At 42.0% G+C, this 19,698-nt stretch overlaps 1 protein-coding gene across 1 annotated transcript in view; it reads left to right on the forward strand.

Annotated features, from left to right (window-relative positions):
* The window catches only part of MCUB (mitochondrial calcium uniporter dominant negative subunit beta), a 179,898-nt gene that overhangs the window by 121,315 nt on the left and 38,885 nt on the right, over positions 1–19,698 (forward strand). Inside the window, exon 2 of the mRNA XM_082263190.1 lies at positions 18,383–18,452. Coding sequence (XP_082119316.1) covers positions 18,383–18,452 — 70 coding nt within the window. The remainder of the gene's footprint in view (positions 1–18,382; positions 18,453–19,698) is intronic.

Raw genomic sequence — 19,698 nt, forward strand, 5'->3', positions numbered from 1 at the left:
ATCGTCGGGGATCTAGTGTGGAGATCCGCCCGCTTGTGTAAACACAAGCGGGCGGATCTCTCAAGTGACAGGCAGGGTCAGATTGCAGGGTTCAGCATAGCTACACGTCAGTAAGCACCAGGCATACATTAACCCCTCCCTCTCCAATAAAATTAACCCCTTCCCTGCCAGTGTCATTTTTACAGTAACAGTGCATATTTATAGCACTGATTACTGCAGTAATGTCACTAGTACCCCCAAAAGTGTCAAAAATGTCAGTCAAGGGTCCGATCTGTCCGCCGCAATGTCGCAGTCCCGTAAAAAAAAATCGCAGATCGCCGCCATTACGCGTTAAAAAAAACCCACCAAAAATGACAGAAATCTTTCCCTTTGTTAGTAAACGCAATAACTTTTGGTAATGAGTAAGCGACATATCTAGTCGTGAAAGGCGTCTACCACCTTGTCCTGCACTCACAGTGTGTATGTTTTACATTTGCCATTTGATTGATGTGGAATAAAGACACTCCTTTTTTGAATTTCATCGGAAGTGCGGTCATTCCTTCTTGCTTGATAATGGCATGGGCACACCTACCCTTTTCCCTCATTGGGCAAATTTATTTAAAATGAAAATACTCCCAGCATTCCTTTATGTCCTCAGACATTCCCCAATCTGGATGCCCAAAAATATCTTTAGTTTGATTAATACCACTTTACTTACATTTCTTTGGGTCTCGGGTCAACCTAGATTTAAATTGACAGTACTACAATGACCATGGGGGGAGAGTGGCCTCGCCTTCCCTAACTTATACAAATATTATTTGGCAACTTTATTGTCTCATGCACATAATTGGCTGGTTTCGGATGAGTCCAATGCAGCAGTGGTGCTAGAGGCAGCTTCCCTGGCCTGGGCTCCAATGAGGCATTGAGAAATCTCTTTTGCTTCATTCCCTCTGATGGAGGCCATGAGGGACGTTTTTAAGTCATGTTTAACCACTTTACCACTAGAGCATTTTGCTGTCTTACGTCTGGGCCACTTTTTGCGATTCGGCGCTGTGCGACTTTAACTGACAATTGCGTGGTCATGCGACGCCGTACCCAAACGAAATTTACGTCCTTTTTTTCCCACAAACAGAGCTTTCTTTTGGTGGTATTTGATCACCTGTGCAATTTTTACTTTTTGCGCTATAAACAAAAAAATAGCGTTTATTTTGAAAAAATAATATTTTTAAAATTTTTTTATATGAAATTCCCCCCAAAAAAGATGTAAAAACCAATTTTTTTTTAAATTTTTGGCCAATTTGTTTTCTGCTACCCATGTTTGGTAAAAAATCGCAATAAGCGTATTTTGATTGGTTTGCGCAAAAGTTATTGCGTTTACTAACAAAGGGAAAGATTTATGTCATTTTTGGTGTTTTTTTTTTTAACGAGTAATGGTGGCGATCTGCGATTTTTTTTTTTTTTTTTTTTTTTTTTTTTTTTTTTTTTTTTTTTGCGGGACTGCGACATTGCGGCGGACAGATCGGACCCTTGACTGACATTTTTGACACTTTTGGGGGTACCAGTGACATTACTGCAGTAATCAGTGCTATAAATATGCACTGTTACTGTAAAAATGACACTGGCAGGGAAGGGCTTAATTTTATTGGAGAGGGAGGGGTTAATGTATGCCTGGTGCTTACTGACGTGTGGGGGGGGGGGGGGGTGACTGTGTGAGACAGGGACAGATCGGATGTCCAGCTATGCTGAACACTCCGATCTGTCACTCCCTGTCACTGAGGAGATCCGCCCGCTCTGTTTACACAGGCGGGTGGATCTCCAAACTGGATTCCCCGACGATCAGGGCAGAGCAGCGGCGATCGCCGCCGCTCCTCCCCTGGCCCGACTCCCGCTGTGAATGAATCCCGCTGTGAATGAAAACAGCAGGAGCGCGCCTCCGGCGGCGCGCGAGCGCCGCCTACAGGGGGAGGAGTCTGGCGATGTAGGTCTACGTCGTCAGACGGGATCGTGCCACTTTGCCGCAGTAGTACTCCGGTACATAGCGGTAAAGTGGTTAAAAACGGTCATGTTTCCCCACACAATCCTCTTTGGTTTAACCCAAATCTTAAGGAATTCATGTCAATACCTGACCCTGGTGTTTGGGCATCCAAGGGCATTAAAGTCTTTGAGCAGATATGCACCGGGGGCCGGTTACGGATGTTGAGATCCCATGGATATGCTCTGGATGATAGAAAACCACCTAGATATTAGGATTCTAAATTTATTCCTAGTCCCTTAGGTTTAGTTGTATTTACCTTGAACGCATACAATTCTATGCATTATGCAATGTACTGACCTCAATACAATTTTAAAAGTACCGACACATTGAAAGGGGTTTAATTATTTCACTTTTCTTTTTTTCCTTCTTGTTTTTGTTACTGTTGTGTTTCTTGAGCCTGGGAATGCCCGATAGGCTCTGTCTTGTACGATCTTATGAAACCTGAAATAAAAAGAATTAAAAAAAAAAAAAAAAAAAAAAAAAAATGTCAGTGAGGGGTCCGATCTGTCCACTGCAATGTGGCAGTCCCGCTAAAAATCAAAGATCGCCGCCATTACTAGTAAAAAAAATGTAAAAATTACAATAAAAATGACAAATCTTTGGCTGGCCATACACTATACAATTTTCTTATTCAATTTCCTTTAGATTTACCTTAAACTATGTAGTGCAAGGGCCTGCCTGACTGCATACAAATTGAAAGTGTTTAGGTTTGACCCTATATTACATGGTTTTGGTAAATCTAAAGGAAAGTTGAACAAGAAAATTGTATAGTGTATGGCCAGCCTTTCCCGTAGTTAGTAGATGTGATAACTTTTGCGCAAACCAATCAAAATATGCTTATTCCGATGTTTTTTGTTTTTTTTTTACCAAAAATAAGTAGCAGAAAACAAATTGGCCTAAAATGTTAAAAACAGTTAGATTTTTACATTTGAGGGGGGGGGGGGGGGTGTTATATAGCAGAAAGTCAAAAAAAAAAAAATAAATATATATATATATATATATATATATATATATATATATATATATATATATATGTTTTGTTTTCCAGAATTGTCACTCTTTTTTTGTTTATAGCGCAAAAAACAAAAATCACAGAGGTGATCAAATACCACCAAAAGAAAGCTCTATTTGTGGGAAAAAAAGGACATCAATTTTATTTAGGTACAGCGTCACACGACCGCGCAATTTTCTGTTAAAATAACGCAGTGCCGAATCGCAAAAAATGGCCTGGTCATTAAGGGGGAAAATCCTTCCGGTCCAGAAGTAGTTTTACGTAAGTATACTCCAACTGACTCTATAAAAGGTCTGTGAAAATTCCTCTACAATGGATTAAGTGCCGATTCACACTTATGAGATCTCAGACATCGCATATGATTCGGAGCGCACTGCTCCTAAAATCACATGCGATGTCTGTGCAGTGCAAATTCAGACATACAGTTTGTATGGCTGAATTCGCACTGCAATCGCAGTGAACACGCACAGGACCCTTTTTTTGGTCCGCAGCAGAATCGGATCGCATGGTGGTTCACACTTGTGCGATCCGATTCATGTTCGAACTGTCAGATCGCACTGCAATATGCGATCTGATCTTGGGGTGTCGTTAACTTTGAATTGATATCCCCTGCGTATTGCATATGGCAGCGTGAACTGCCTGTTCTGCGGATGCGATGCGGGAACACGCAGTATATTCGCAGTGTTCCTGCATCGCAATAGTGTTAATCGGGACTAAAGAGAACTCAGGTTGCATAAACTTTCTAAGATGAGATGAGAACTCTTCAATAGCAGCCTCCATGGATGTCTATCTGCTTTTGTAATGTGGTGCCCACCACTCGTGTCATAATAATGGCACAGGAAGCTTTGGTAATTGCCATCCACTGTCATTTTGCTCTGCCATGGTCCACTTTCTCTTTGTCCTTGAAATAAAGGAAAACTGTTTCATCTATTCTAGAGGTTATGAATTGGTACTCCCTGTCCTGCTGATAAAGGCTCACTAAAAGTACTAAATACTTACCTCTTTTGGAAGCTGAGAGCACCTGTTTCCCAGAAGGAACCTGCTCAGAAACATAAAAGGTAAAATATATGATTATTCGAAAACAAAGGACATCTAAATGTGGCAGAAAACTGTGGTGTTCGTAAAAACATTGGCTTAGCATGTAGTTGTATTTGTTTGTTGAAATATTTTTGATAGGTTTAGGGTCCTTTCACACGGCCGCTCCGCTGCTTAAGTCCGCCGCGGGACTTTTTTTTTTTTTTCACGGAGCGGATGACATTTGTGTCATCCGCTCCGTGTGCCCGCTGTTAAGGAAATTTCCTGGTCCCCTCTCTTTTCTACTTATTAATCAATAACCTTTTTCTATACAAAAATCTAGCTTAAAATAAGTAATGAATGATAACTGCTAAAAATAAAGATCTTATTTATTTTTACAGAAAATAAACTTTAGATGAATCAATTATGACATAGATGATAAAATCTTAAGAAACAGTGATCTTTACAAATAGTGTTGCAAATGGACAAAGTCACACAGAACCATACACGAGACAAAGGATACGTTACAAGATATAGATTACCCCACACACACAGAATTTCTACGTTACCATCTTGTGTCTTAGTCAGCCTTCAATGCAATAGAGAAAGAATGAGACCCCAGCTTGGGCTTATATCTACCCCCTCTCAGGTGAAGACCCCCTCCCTTTGCATACCATGTATGGTCAAGGACTTCCTACACCTAAACCCAAAAAGGTTCAATTACCATTTATGGTCACCTTTACTATATAGTCAAAAAAACCAGATGGCATCTTAAAGGAGGTTAATTGTCTTCCCTGTTATGGTTCACTCAGCTAGGTTTGATGATGAAAGGAAGGGATGGGGAAATTACTTGGTCAATACATTTTAAACATTCTTCTAGTGAAACCAAAACCCCGCCTCCCCCTTAGCAGCCATATGTTAGCAGTAGAAGAGGGATTGTCACAGCTGTGTATGGCACCCATTTGGTGTATAAGAATGTCCACATAGCATTTCACTTTTAGTCATATTAATAATCAGAATAATGTCCATTTCAGGAAAAAAACACTAGAATTCAATAATTCTTTTACACCGCATATCATCCCATCCGTTTGCGGATGATATGCGGACATAATGTAAGTATATGGCATTGCGGATGTCAGCGGATGACACCGCTGACATCCGATTTTCCTTCCTTTCCGTTTTTTACACGGATGAAAAAATAGGGTTCTGTTCCATTCGAAAAAACGGAACAGAACTGAAAGGAGGAAAATCGGATGTCAGCGGATGGTATTCCGCTGACATCCGCAATGCCATTCACTTACATTATGTCCGCAAATCATCCGCAAACGGATGGGATGATTTGCGGACATACGGAGCGGCCGTGTGAAAGGACCCTTAGTCTTTAACTTGACAATGTAAAATAGCCAAGACAGGGTATTGTTAATTGACTTTATTATTATTATACAGGATTCCAACAGTTTGCAGTTTTAATGCAGACATTACAGTTAAATACAGTTAAATACACTTGGTACAGGAGGAATCAGAGGGCCCTGCTCGTTAGAGCTTACAATCTATTGTCATAGAATAAAGTTTTACTAGGAAGTGTGCAATCTATTTCAGGTTTTCATTGATTTTTCTTGGTTAGCATATTGTTTTTGAAGCTAATTGAACTGTATCTGTAGTATATTTCAGCTGAATGTGCAGTAGGTTGTAAGACCAGTGACACACAGCTTCTAATGAAAGCTCTCACCAATAGGTGCTGGACATAAATAAATGTACAGCTGTGCTGTTTCACAGACCGGTGGCTCCAGATTCTTAACAAAAGGTCAAGTGTCTTTTTGAATTTTTGCTGCATATTTTTCTTTAGGCTCTAAAACCTGTGCCTTGTACTGAGAAAGTTAAAAAATTCTGTAAATATCAGCATAAGGCATTTGGAAATATAGTGTCATGTAACCGAGTATGATTTGGCAAGCCTATGCAAAAAAAAAAAACAGACAGGGACAGTGTCGTCAGTATCTGTATGTTATAAAAATTAAAAATAGATGGGGTTTAGTCAATGTATGTTGAAAAAAATGGAGAGGGGCAACCAATGTACGAAAAATGCATGACAATGTAGAGGAATGGATTGGTGTGTGAGTAGAGGCTCATTTGAGAAATGAGAAATATGTGAGTAATGCATAGAATATTTCTATGCAATTTACAAAGGTAAAATTTACAAACAATACCCATTCTCCAAATTACTAAAGTGCAACTTAACTGACAGTTAAAAGGGCATCTAAACTAACATAAAAATGTAACGTATTGCAGATAGCCAGTTCTTCGGTGTGGTGGGTTGACTTTTCTTTTTTTCAGACTTTTTTCTCCTTTATTTTTACTGGATAATGGTCTACATAATGCACCACTTGTCCTTTTGTGTTTGCACGCATTTTTTTATTGTGTCTGAGGGCCCCCCATAGTTTGGCTTTAATGTGATATTAAACCCAAAAGCAAATCTTTATTCTATTGCATCTTACCAATTCTTAGATGCAGTGGCTTCAGTTGTTTTCTTTTTTTATTTTCTTTTTATTCTCACCCAGCAATCCTGCCAATAAAGCTGGGTACTGTATACACGTTCAGTTTTTGTTGTTCAACCAGCAGGTTGAATTAAAAACCAAGAGATCCTTGCATTACAGGAGAAGTACAGCCAAAGCACATCTCAGGAATGGTAAGCTCCAATATATTAAATTTGTGTTTTTGGGTTTAGATTCACTTTAACCACTTGCCTTCTGGGCACTTTCATCCCTTTTAGCCTTCCTGTCCAGGCTAATTTTAAGCTTTCATGCAACTTTGTACCCAAACTAAATTGTTATCATTTTTTTCCACACAAATAGAGCTTTCTTTTGGTAGTAAGTAATAACCACTGGGTTTTTTATTTTTTGCTAAATACTTTTTTCTACTTCACTAATGTGCATTGTTTGGCATTGATGGGCACTGATGAGGCTGCATTGATGGGCACCAATGAGGCTGCACTGATAAGGCGGTACTGATGAGCACTGATGAGGAGGCACTGGTGGGCACTGATGAGGCTGCACTGATAAGTGGCACTGATTCAAAAGGAAGGTTTGGTTCCTCAAGCCAAAGAAAAGAAAAGGTGGGATTTTGTAGGCAAAGGTGAATTAAGTCAGTTTTATTAAAAGATATAAACATACATATAGTAAGGTGCAGAAAAAACAAAAACAAAATAACTAAGTAATTCATGTGACAGGTTTTACAAGTTGTTATGAACCATTTTACTTATTAAGATTGAAGTGGTGATTCCCGGTTGTAGAACTGGGGTTCCGACGCGTTTCGGCACTAATAGCCTTTATCAAGGAACAAATACCACCATATGCTATAAAGTGAAAGGTGAAAAAAAATACAGAGAATTAGTGACTTATTGTGATAGGTCATATCAACAAAAGCAAATTAACAGTATAACATGGTTTTTTTTGGTTTGTGTACCTAGATTCCAGGACTTAGTTATGCCCCCGAAGCAGCGGGAGGGTTCTCAGGTCCAAAGGCCCCCCAGGCTTGTGACTGGATCCTGGGCTTAGTGGGTCTGCACTTAGTGGGACCCACTAAGCCCAGGATCCAGTCACAAGCCTGGGGGGCCTTTGGACCTGAGAACCCTCCCGCTGCTTCGGGGGCATAACTAAGTCCTGGAATCTAGGTACACAAACCAAAAAAAAACCATGTTATACTGTTAATTTGCTTTTGTTGATATGACCTATCACAATAAGTCACTAATTCTCTGTATTTTTTTTTCACCTTTCACTTTATAGCATATGGTGGTATTTGTTCCTTGATAAAGGCTATTAGTGCCGAAACGCGTCGGAACCCCAGTTCTACAACCGGGAATCACCACTTCAATCTTAATAAGTAAAATGGTTCATAACAACTTGTAAAACCTGTCACATGAATTACTTAGTTATTTTGTTTTTGTTTTTTCTGCACCTTACTATATGTATGTTTATATCTTTTAATAAAACTGACTTAATTCACCTTTGCCTACAAAATCCCACCTTTTCTTTTCTTTGGCTTGAGGAACCAAACCTTCCTTTTGAATATATTCAGGGATGATGGCAACACTAATTTTCTATGTATATCTCTAAAAAACCACCCCAGATAAGTGGCACTGATAGACAACACTGATATGTGACACTGAGGAGGCACTCATGAGGACTGATTGGCAGCACTGATGGGCACAGATTTGGAGCACTGGTGGGCACTGTTAGGACTACACTGATAATCAGTGCTTTTTATCAGTGTACATGTCTTTTTTAGAAGGCCAGTTATCGGCTCTCTTCTGTCAGCATGAGGAAAAGAGTGCCGATAACCGGCTTCTATATACATCTGTGATCAGCTGTGTCCTCCAGACACTGTGATCACAGAGAGCGCCGCCTGTGCCCCACAGCGGACGCGATCCCAGGAGCCCCTTAAATGACAGCCTCCCAGAACTAGCCAGCTGCGCTGTAGCTGTCATTCGGCTATAGTGCAGTTGGCAAGTGGTTAAATATCTAAATACATTTCAGGTGTATCCAGAAAAAGAACAAAAAAAAAAAAAAAAGCAGGTGTGCAGTTTATTCTTTTTTTTTAAGTCAGCCACATCCTAAGTAGAAAAGCCTGTCGCCTGCTGGGAGGCCTGACACTCCCTCATTCTGATTCTGATTCCGATCTATAGCTCTTCAGCAGCAAAGCTCCTGCGCTTTGCTGATTGGAGAGCTGAAGCTTTGGCTCAGCTGGGCTTTTCTATTTAGGACGTGGCTACTTTATTAAAAAAAAAAAATCTGTAGGATTATGCATACCTTTTGTTTTGATGCACCTAAAATGTGTAAATAGAGTTGGGCAAGATTACACAAATATATTTGCATGCAAAGCCAAATATACAATGTTTAGGGTCGGTTCACACTCTTGCGAGTGCGGCGATTGCATGTAATTCGGAGCGCACTGCTCCTTCATTACTTGTGATCGGATGTGCGGATGCAAATTCAGCCATACACTTTGTATGGCTGAAATTCGCACTGCACTCGCACAAAAGACGCACAGGACCCTTTTTTCCAGCCGCATCAGGATCGAATCGCACAGTGGTTCACACTTGTGCGATCCGATCCTGTGCGTACTGTCAGATCGCACTGCGATATGCGATCAAACTGGGGGTGTCATTAACATTTAATTGACACCCCCTGCGTATCGCATATGGCAGTGTGAACTGCCAGATGTGCGTTTGCGATGCGGGAACAGGCTGCGAATTCACAGCCTTCCCGCATCGCACAAGTGTGAACCGGGACTCAATGTGTTTTCAAGTTGATTTAAGTTTTACAGATTGATTTTACTGTTGTGGGTTAAGTATATGCAGTAAAGAATGCTTTGTATACTTTCCGTGGAACCTAAGGGGTTAATCCTCTGCATTGTGTAAAAAGGCTGCTTGATCCTGTATGCACAAAGCCTCATCTTCTTCCAATGACTCCAGAATATGTCCCGATAACACAGAGCCTTTAGAGTCAGGCTGCACATGCTCAGTTTGGTGTGTATTGCTAGAGAATTTTTTTTTTTTCTTTCTTGGGAGAGTGCATGTGATCAGCAAAGGGACAATCAGCACTGTTCAGACAGAGGGTCAGGGGTCCTGCATCCTAAAAGGACAGCTCAGTGCAGTATGAAAACGAATCCTACAAGCTTTACCAGGACCTGATAGATGTCACAAGGCTGCTATATACTGCTGCTTAAAAAAGTTTTTTATCAGTTTTATATTTACTTAACTACCTTTCTCTATCGCTCATTGACAGACGTAGTCTTCTTGATTCTCAAGAGCTGGGTTATGTTGTCTCCGCAGGAGTAGGACTAGGCAGAATGACAAAAACGTTCTGGCTCCACCCTAGGGGCAGTCCCTGAGGGTATATCCTCCCTCTCTCTGCTACAGGGAATCAGTTTTTTTCTGTCTAGTCAGCAGTCACAGATTTACTACAAGGAGTGGTAGTCCACGTTCCTTGGACAGAACGGTTTCAAGGGTTTTATTCAAACCTGTTTACAATACCCAGGAAAGAGGGCAAAGTGCGTCCAATTCTGGACTTAAGAGCACTCAATTCTTTCGTCAACATAAGAAGATTCAGAATGGAGTCCATTCGCACGGTAGCAGCCTTCCTGCATCCAGGGGATGTCCTAGCGTCCATAGACATCAAGGACGCCTATCTTCACATTCCCATTTTCGCAGGACATCAGCGTTTTCTACGCTTTTCCGTAGAGGAGAACCACTATCAGTTTGTGGCGTTACCTTTCGGTCTCGCCACGGCTCCGCGGGTCTTCACAAAGGTGTTGGCCCCAATGTTGGCACTTCTGCGCCAAAGAGGTATATCGATTCTAGGTTACCTAGACGATCTTCTGCTTCATGCAGAGTCTCCTCAGACCTTGCTACAAAACATAGAAATTACTATGATTTCTTTACAGGAATTTGGGTGGCTGGTGAACCAGCAAAAGTCATTTCTGGTTCCCACCCAGAGGCTCGAATATCTGGGTCTAATTCTAGACACAGTCAGGACGAGAGTTTTCCTTCCGGTAGGGAAACTTCGAAAGATTCAATCAGCAGTCCAGTTGTTACTGTCCAACAGCTGGTCTTCCCTTCGGACGTGCATGAGGGTTCTGGGGTTGATGGTGGCTTCATTCGAAGCAGTCCCATTTGCCCAGTCCCATACCCGAATTCTTCAGCAAGAGATTCTTCTCAGATGGAATCGGAATCCGGAATCCCTTGACAATCAGATACGATTGAGCAAACAGACCAGAGAGTCTCTGGTTTGGTGGCTTCGGTCTCCAATGCTCAGCCAGGGAAAGTCATTTCTGCCAATATATTGGACGATAGTGACCACGGATGCCAGTCTATCCGGATGGGGAGGAATTCTTGGTCAGTTATCTGTCCAGGGACTTTGGTCCCCGGAAGAATCCAGGTTACCGATAAATGTATTGGAACTGAGAGCGATCAGACTTTGTCTGATTCACTGGACCGAGCAGCTCCAGGGCAGCCCGGTTCGGATCCAGTCGGACAATGCCACGGCCGTGGCTTATGTCAATCATCAGGGGGGCACCAAGAGTGTCCGAGCGGCCAAAGAAGTGGCTTGCATTTTTCGCTGGGCGGAACGATTTGTTCCAACAATCTCTGCGGTGTTCATTCCGGGGGTGGAGAATTGGCAGGCAGATTATCTCAGCCGTCAGACCCTGGATCAGGGGGAATGGTCCCTCCATCCAGACGTTTTCCACCAGTTGTGCCTACGGTGGGGCACCCCGGATGTGGATCTGTTGGCATCACGATTCAACAGGAAAGTTCAGAGATTCGTGGCTCGCTCCCGCGATCCTCTAGCAGAAACCGCAGACGCACTGATCGCCCCGTGGGGGCAATACCAGCTAATATATGCCTTCCCTCCTCTCGCGTTACTGCCAAGACTTCTTCGCAGGGTAGAGGAGGAAGGAATCCCAGTAATCCTGGTAGCTCCGGACTGGCCTCGTCGAGCTTGGTACGCCGACATGGTCAGACTGGTGGCGGACGTCCCGTGGAGACTTCCTCTCAGGGAGGATCTACTGTCTCAGGGACCGATCTTCCATCCTGCTTTACGATCGCTGGCTTTAACGGCCTGGCTATTGAGACCCAGGTGCTGAAGGACAAAGGTTTGTCAGCTTCAGTTATTCCTACTCTAGTTGAAGCAAGGAAAGTGACTTCCAGAAAGATTTATCATCGCACATGGAAGTCCTACATTGCATGGTGTGAACCTTTGGGGTTCCGTCCTCGGTCTTATTCGATTAGTCGAATATTGGCTTTTCTGCAACAAGGGGTTGAGCAGAAACTGGCCTTGAGTACTATCAAGGGTCAGGTCTCAGCATTAGCCATCTTCTTTCAGAAGCCTTTGGCTACTCATTCCTTGGTGCGGAATTTCATCCAGGGGGTGCGACATCTGGCTCCGCCAGTGCATGCGCCGTTACCCCCCTGGGATCTTAATCTAGTGTTGTCGGTTCTTCAGAAACCTCCCTTTGAAGATATTAGGGAGATTCCTCTACCCACGTTGTCCCAGAAGGTGGCCTTCTTGGTGGCTATTACTTCTGCACGCAGGGTGTCAGAACTGGCCGCATTATCTTGTCGTTCACCATATCTGGTGGTTCATAGAGATAAGGTGGTTCTTCGTCCGAATCCATCCTTCCTACCAAAAGTGGTTTCAGAATTTCATCTGAATGAAGAAATTGTATTACCTTCCCTGTGTCCTAAGCCCAGTCATCCTCGGGAATTTGCTTTGCACTCCTTGGATGTGGTCCGGGCGATCAGGGTATACTTGAAAACGACAGTCTCGTTTCGCAAGACGGATTCACTTTTTGTGATCCCAGATGGACCCAAAAAGGGGTTGCCTGCATCTGCCGCGACCATTTCCAGATGGATCAGACAGACGGTAGTGCAGGCTTATTCTATTAAGGCTCGGGAGCCCCCGTTCCCTGTTAAGGCGCACTCCACTCGGGCACTTAGTGCGTCATGGGCCTTTCGCCATCAGGCGTCAGTGGTCCAGGTGTGCAAGGCGGCTACCTGGTCGTCGGTGCATACCTTCTCTAAACATTATAAAGTTGATGTAATGGCATTGTCTGATGCCTCATTTGGCCGCAAGGTTTTGCAGGCCGCAATTTGAGGAGACCAGTGGTCTACCTCGAGGGTTTTTTTCCGTTGGAAAAATTTTTCTTTAGCCTCATTCTTTGTTTATAATGAGCCTTTAAAACTTCTAGTTTGGCACCGGTTGGGCCTTCTAGATTGGATTTGATTTTGTCAATCCCACCCCTCATTTGTGGCACTGCTTCTGGATGTCCCAGCTCTTGAGAATCAAGAAGACTACGTCTGTCAATGAGCGATAGAGAAAAATGGATTTTTGTAAGAACTTACCGTAAAATCCTTTTCTCTTAAGCTCATTGACAGACGTAGTACCCGCCCCTCTATCATTGAGTTGGGTTGGGTTAAATTCTCTGTACTGCTTTAAACAGAACTGATTCCCTGTAGCAGAGAGAGGGAGGATATACCCTCAGGGACTGCCCCTAGGGTGGAGCCAGAACGTTTTTGTCATTCTGCCTAGTCCTACTCCTGCGGAGACAACATAACCCAGCTCTTGAGAATCAAGAAGACTACGTCTGTCAATGAGCTTAAGAGAAAAGGATTTTACGGTAAGTTCTTACAAAAATCCAATTTTTTTTTTTTTTCGTGTTCTGTGTACTGTGGGAGACCAGATATAGTTAATGCAGGGTCCTGGGTTTAGTAACGCTTTAAAGCCCAACCCCAAGAATTACAAGAAACTATTTTTGCAGTTTGGGCCCAACACAGCAAGGGTTGAAATCTCATTAACTCTGGGGGATGAGGAATAAGGTGTTAAGCTGGGTATACGGAATCGTTTTATTTTAATTCAACAAAAAAAAAAGAGCTCGCAGATCCCCGCATCCATACAAGCAATGTGGATACAGGGATCTTCCGCACTGCGCTATTGTGTTCTGTCATTGTATCCCCAACCAGGCAGTTACACACATTATATTATGAATATTGGTGTGTGTATACCCAGCTTAATACGTAAATCCTTGCTCCTGCAGGCTTCCAGCGCTATCTTCTAATCCATGTTATGGGTGGTCCAGGCTATTGACCCTGCGTTGTACTTGATAAGATCATCATGCTACTGATGCCCAGGGAGTCTTATAGAAGAGGCTTTGGGGACCTGGTTGCACAGATGGAGGGAGTCTGTGGGAACAAGGAGTTTGGGTAGGTATTACAATTTATTCCTCATCCCTTGAGTTGAAGTGGTTGTAAACCTCAGACATGAAATATGAACAAAACCTATCCCTGTACACTTGTCTCATTTAAGACTACTAAGTGTCTTTTCAGTCTGCTGCTGCTCCTCTGCTATCAGCATGTATTACTTCTGGCAAGTTTTCCTGACGCAAAGAGAAATAAGGTGATAGGGGAGGGAGCTCCAGGACACAGCATGTGATTGACAGCCTCAGCCCTGTTCCTGAGTGCTGTGTGGAGGGGACTGTGTCCCTTCTCTCCAATCAGCTGTCAGCTCTCCTCACTGGGATCTGCAGAGTGTAACTTCAGCTCTGGTTTACACCTGTATTTCTGTGTAATTTTTGTTTATTTAAGACTACAGCAGGGAGGAATTTGTCAAATGAAGTTAAACTAGTCTAAAAGGAGGTAAATGTGCATCACACTTTAAATTCATATGAAATAGACAGTAAAATATTTACTTGAAGTGTGCTGGTAGTTATAAAACTTGAAAGAACCATTAGAAGTCTGTTGTAAGTGACCTATTTAAAATAACCAGCTGGCTGTCCTGGAAGATCCTGCAGCTTTTATCAAGATCAGATATACAGATATACCGGATTAGCTCACTGTAGCAGTCTGTAGAAGTTATGTACTGGGTGCTTATCATGTGCTTCTCTTTATCTGTGGCTGTCGAATTAACTAAAGTCTACTTTGCTTACATACTTGTTGCTTTCTTTAATTTATTATGTTGTTTCAAATCTCTATCAATAGTTGAAATAATATATTATAATCTTGCACTAATAACTCTTGTTTCTAATTTTTATCTGATAATGCTGCAAAGTTACTGTCCAAATGTAATACACTTGGTTTTGTAGATGATTTTTATTGTACTTATAGTCTATTTGAAGTGTCAATTTTTCAGGTTTAAAATCAATGTGCAGATACAAGTAGGTTGGTGTAGGAGAGTGACAATACACATGCATGCCTGAAAAAAAAGGCATTTCCTAATTGTCTATTGAGGGACGCAAGACGTCTTTCACCTTCAGATAATACAGCTTCTTACAGGAGGATTGAACCCCAACACAAAAAAAAACTGTTGGCTAGCCTAAGATTACTCCTTCTACTACTAGCAAGCCTAGATTTTTGCCAGTGACCTAAGAGGATAGATGCATTTTGTTCTGCTCTGTGTAAAAGACTAACATTTTGCTAGAACCTTTTTTACTTACTTTTCAAGATCGTTTTCCTCAGTCAAGACTTTTCTGTACACTACTGCTAGAGCTGGTCTCTTTGATTGCAGCTACCTGGCACAGTTGTCCTCAGCCTGGCTTTTGCAGTGCTGTATTCGGACCCCGCTGGACTTTTTTTTTTTTTTTTAGTATATATTGCTATAGATCTACTCTTAATATCATTATCAAGGATGCTACTGTTGGAAAGAGTACCCACCTTTCCTCATTGAAGAAGCCTAAGGAACAGACTAAAAAGTCTTCACCCTTCCTATGAGTTAAGAAGCATCCCTTTTGCTTCTCTTCTCCTGCACCATACACATCCAGACCTCCCTGGCTTGATTACAAGCTCACCCATGAGATCTACAGCTTAAAGTCTGCCAAATCCTTAGACTACCCTTCCTGAGCATAAAGGTGAGCCCACGGGGGGGGGGGGGGGGGAGGGGGTTGTTTAACATTGCAGACATTTTCACTACTTCTCAGATGCCAGGTTGTGGGAAGTGGTATCCAGGGGTTAGAAGTTGGAGATTTGCTGCCTCCCCCACATCGTTTTTTTCACCACTGGCCTTCCTGTGTCACCGCACAGATTAGTAGATCTCCATTGAGCTCTTTCAGGTCTTCTGGATTAAGGTGTCATTGCCCCAATTCCTGTAGCAGAATGATTTCTGTTTTACTGCAAACTTTCACCAATCCCAAACCTAAAGAGGACATCCATCCTATCTTGAATGTCAATGTGTTCATCAGGGATCAGATATTCAGTATGATATATACCAGGTCTGCATAGCCTCTCTTAACCAGGCAGACTTTCTAGCTTTAGAGGACATCAGGAATATGTATCTACATGTCCCTGCCTTTCCAGCACATCAGCATGTTTCGCGCTTTTGCAGTAGGGTTCCTGCACTACCAGGTTAAGCCATTTGTCTGAACCTCGGGTGTTCACTAAGGTGCTGGCCCCCATATTAGACTTGCTGTGTTCTTGTGGCATCCCAACTGTGGGATATTTAGACATCCTTCTGTTGAGAAAACAGTCAATGCAGACTCTTTTGGACAATGTAGCTTTGACCTTGCAGTCATTACAGATGACAAATTGTCACTGGAACTTAGTTGGGAGTATCTGGATCTAGTCCTGGAGTCAACAAAGTCCAAAGTGTTTCTTTCTTTGGAAATCTGACTCTATGGTTCGAGATTCCATCTCTCAAATCCAGGAGTCTGCCAACATTCCACTTTTGCAAAAAAAAAGTCTTGGATCTATTGATAGCCTCTTTTAGAGAAGACTTCCCTAGCTGGTTGTCCACCAGATCATCAGGATCTTCAATCCTATAACCCCTGTAAGGTTTATTTTTGCCATCTTTGTCCCATTGGGACCTTCACTTCCTGTCCCATAGCCAAAACGGAAGTGAGAGCAAATCTCTGCAAATTAAGGGGGTCTCTTGGGGACCCCCAGTTTACCAGAACTAGTGTCTCCATTGGAAGATTCCCCCTCTATTATTTTTCTGGAGGCAACCCAAAATTTGGGATTTTCTTTTACTTTCACTGTAAACAAGACAAATGTGGAGGGTTAATCTTAATGGGGGCACATACAGCAATAAAAACATGACAGGGGTTCTAATCCCACTCCACTCTATTCTCATTTTCCTTTATATTTTGGTCTACAAATTGACACTCAGTTCTCTCAAGGGTCAGGTTTCTGCCTTTTATGTTTTGTTTCAAAGACCATTAGCCTCTTAATGTTTGCTTAGGATCTTTGCAGACGGACTCTTCTGTAGTTACCCTATTTGTTCCCCTGGGACTCCATCCATCGAATCTGAGTCTGGTTCTCCCTGTGCTTCAAAAAACCACGTTTGTCAGAGAAGTCCTTCCAGTCTTAAGGGTCATACACACGAGCTCAATATTGGGTGGCATCTGCTGGTTCAATAAAACCAGTTGACATTTAGCCCGTGTGTACGGCAGTCAGTCTGACAGAAGCCGGCCGCTCAGCACGTCTCTGTCAAAGGCTGTAAATACAAAACAAAGAAAGGGCGCACCAGCCTAGCGCATTATCCTCAGCAAGTTTATTGATAATAAAAGGATAAAAATCAGCTACTCACAAACATGCGTGAAAGTCAAGCATTTCAATTCCATAAAGCAGCATCTTTACAGGAGTCCAATATCTCATAAAAGCAGAGGGCTGACGCGTTTCGAGGCCGTGCCTCTTCCTCAGAGCCTCTCTGTCAAAGGGGCATAACAGAAAAAAGGTCTACCGATTTAACACCCGATCAGTGCTCTCAGCCAAGAGCTCTGAGCGTGAAAACAGAGTATGCAGCGCTCTGAGAGCTCTGAGCGGTGTGTTCTGGCAGGGGGCCATTCCCCTGTCAGAACACAATAGCTCAGCGGGTGAGATCTCTGTACTAACATTGGATAGTTAGTACAGCTGCCTCTTCTAAGCTCTTCAGTTTTTTTTTTTTGTTCAGCCTGCTGGGTTGAACGAAAAAAAAAAATTTCCAGCATGTACTAGGCTTCACCTGCTAGGCGGTATTGCTTGTCACACATCCACAAGGAATGTGCTGAAGAATCTCCACCTATCTCTATAGAGAGGCCATTTGCGATATGTCTTTTGGAATGAACAGAGATTAAAAAAAGCTGAGTCAGGAGACTTGTGTAGTGGCAGCTGTGCACCTCAGTAAGCTGCACAGTATGGAGGAGAGGAGACAGTTAAGTGTGTGATGGGGGGTTGTTGTTTGTGAGAGGGTTATTTTAAAGGATAACTATACTCAAATCTTTTACAATTACTGTAATGCTAGAAATACACTCATATAGTGTTTGTGATCGATGATAAAGTGGCTACCATTATCATCTAAAGATGTTAACCATTTTAAACAAAATGTATTGCTGCTAATTTGTATTAAAAATGCTACTTCAGCATTGGGAGTTGCACAATCACATTCCACTGTACTGGATAAACCAGCCATGGCTTTAATCCAATGGCTATTACAGCATTAGTGCGAAAAGGTTAATACAGTTATTTTATTCTGGAGGGGGAGGTGGCAGGAGCAGTGGTCTAAAGTATTCTGACAGTTCTTATTATTACTGAGTACATATTGTTAAGATGCTACTGTAATTCCTTCAGACCAGGTTAAAGCTCCAAATAAGCTATATTAAATGTATGTATTTTTCTGGAACCACAAAAGTAGTAATCCACAGCTTTAATATGTGAATAGTGGAAATTTATTGTAGCTATTTTCACAAGCAAAGTTTTAGAGAAATGTCAGCTTGACTCTGTGAGATCATACAAAACGCATACAATTTTTTGTAATAAATGAATAAATATGACAAACCGCTCTGTGAATGCTTCTCAGTATCCTCTCTTCTGTTCTTCTTTTTAGGTTAGAAATGTGAGAAGAAAGCTTCATTTAAACACCGTGGGATTCTACAGCACATCAGTACCCTCTAGTGGTAAGTGGATATGTATGGTTGTGCAAAAATCTAAAGGGACGTACACACTGCAAACATACTAAGGAGGTCATTTTTTGTTGCTTGAAGCAACCAATCCGCTCCCGACAGCCAATTCTGCAGTGTAGAGCTAAAGCTGAAATAGAGATTCTGACTGGATGGTATGGGTATCAAGATCATTTCCTGTTGATGCCCTTTTTATGTATACCTCTAGGTGCAGCTGTTTGCCATCTTTCTCTAAAGTCTCCTTATAGCACACTTGTAGTGCATACTTCTCTTGCTTAAGGTACGCAAGAAACTGTATTCACATTTGTATACAAAAATATGTGTTTCTGTTCAGTAAATGCTGGTGGTCACTTCAGGTCTAGTGCACAGTAAATGGGATCAGCCCAATGTATAGAATGTACTAAGGTTTGCAGCATCAAAGGTAGTCTTCTTAAAAAAGAACTCAAGCATTTTTTAAAAATGACTCTCCGTCACTGGACTTTTAGGTCTTTAAATTTGCAGCTTTAGAGTGGTATGCAGCCACTGCCCTCCTCTCCTCTTACCCAATCACAGAAGGCTTTTGATTCTGTCAACAGAGTGCTGGGAGTACAGCAATAGCAAAAGTCCATAAGGTGGCATTCACACCTACTTGGGCTTAACCAGGTGTAATCCAGCAATATTTGTAAATGTTCAGCAGTTCTCAGAGTTTTTCCTTATACGTCAAACTTCTGTAGAATTGCCATAAAAAGTTAAAGTAGAACTTAAAGTAGAACTAAAGAAAATCTTTTTTTATTTTGAATAGAGTAAAGGGGTTACCATCCATGTCAGTTTTTTTTGTCCTCTATGTCACTATTGGGTAGATTTCCTATCACTTCTTGTCATATAGCCAAATCAGGAACTGCGAGGAAATCTCTCCAAAGTTTGGGAATCTCTGGTTGTCACCAGAACTAGTCTCTGCTTATGAAGATTCCCTTCCTTATTATTCCTATTTTGGTGACAATCCAAAATTTGGGATGTTCTTTCTCTTTCACTTTTCGTGATAATGGTAAACAGGACAATTAGAGAGGGTGAATACTTGGAGAATTACTATAGACCATGGAGAATTAATAAAAATGTTAACGTTAAACCCAAAAGTGTTTTTTTCCCACCATTAATTTTCCTTTACGCTGGCTTTTCAAAATGACAACTGCAACAATTTAGATATTGGATGTAAGGCCTAGGGAAAAATAAAATAAAATAGTACATTTATCTAAACATTAGGACA

The sequence above is a fragment of the Pelophylax lessonae genome, assembly GCF_965119305.1.
Source record: "Pelophylax lessonae genome assembly, chromosome: 1".
NCBI classification, from domain to species: Eukaryota; Metazoa; Chordata; class Amphibia; order Anura; family Ranidae; genus Pelophylax; species Pelophylax lessonae.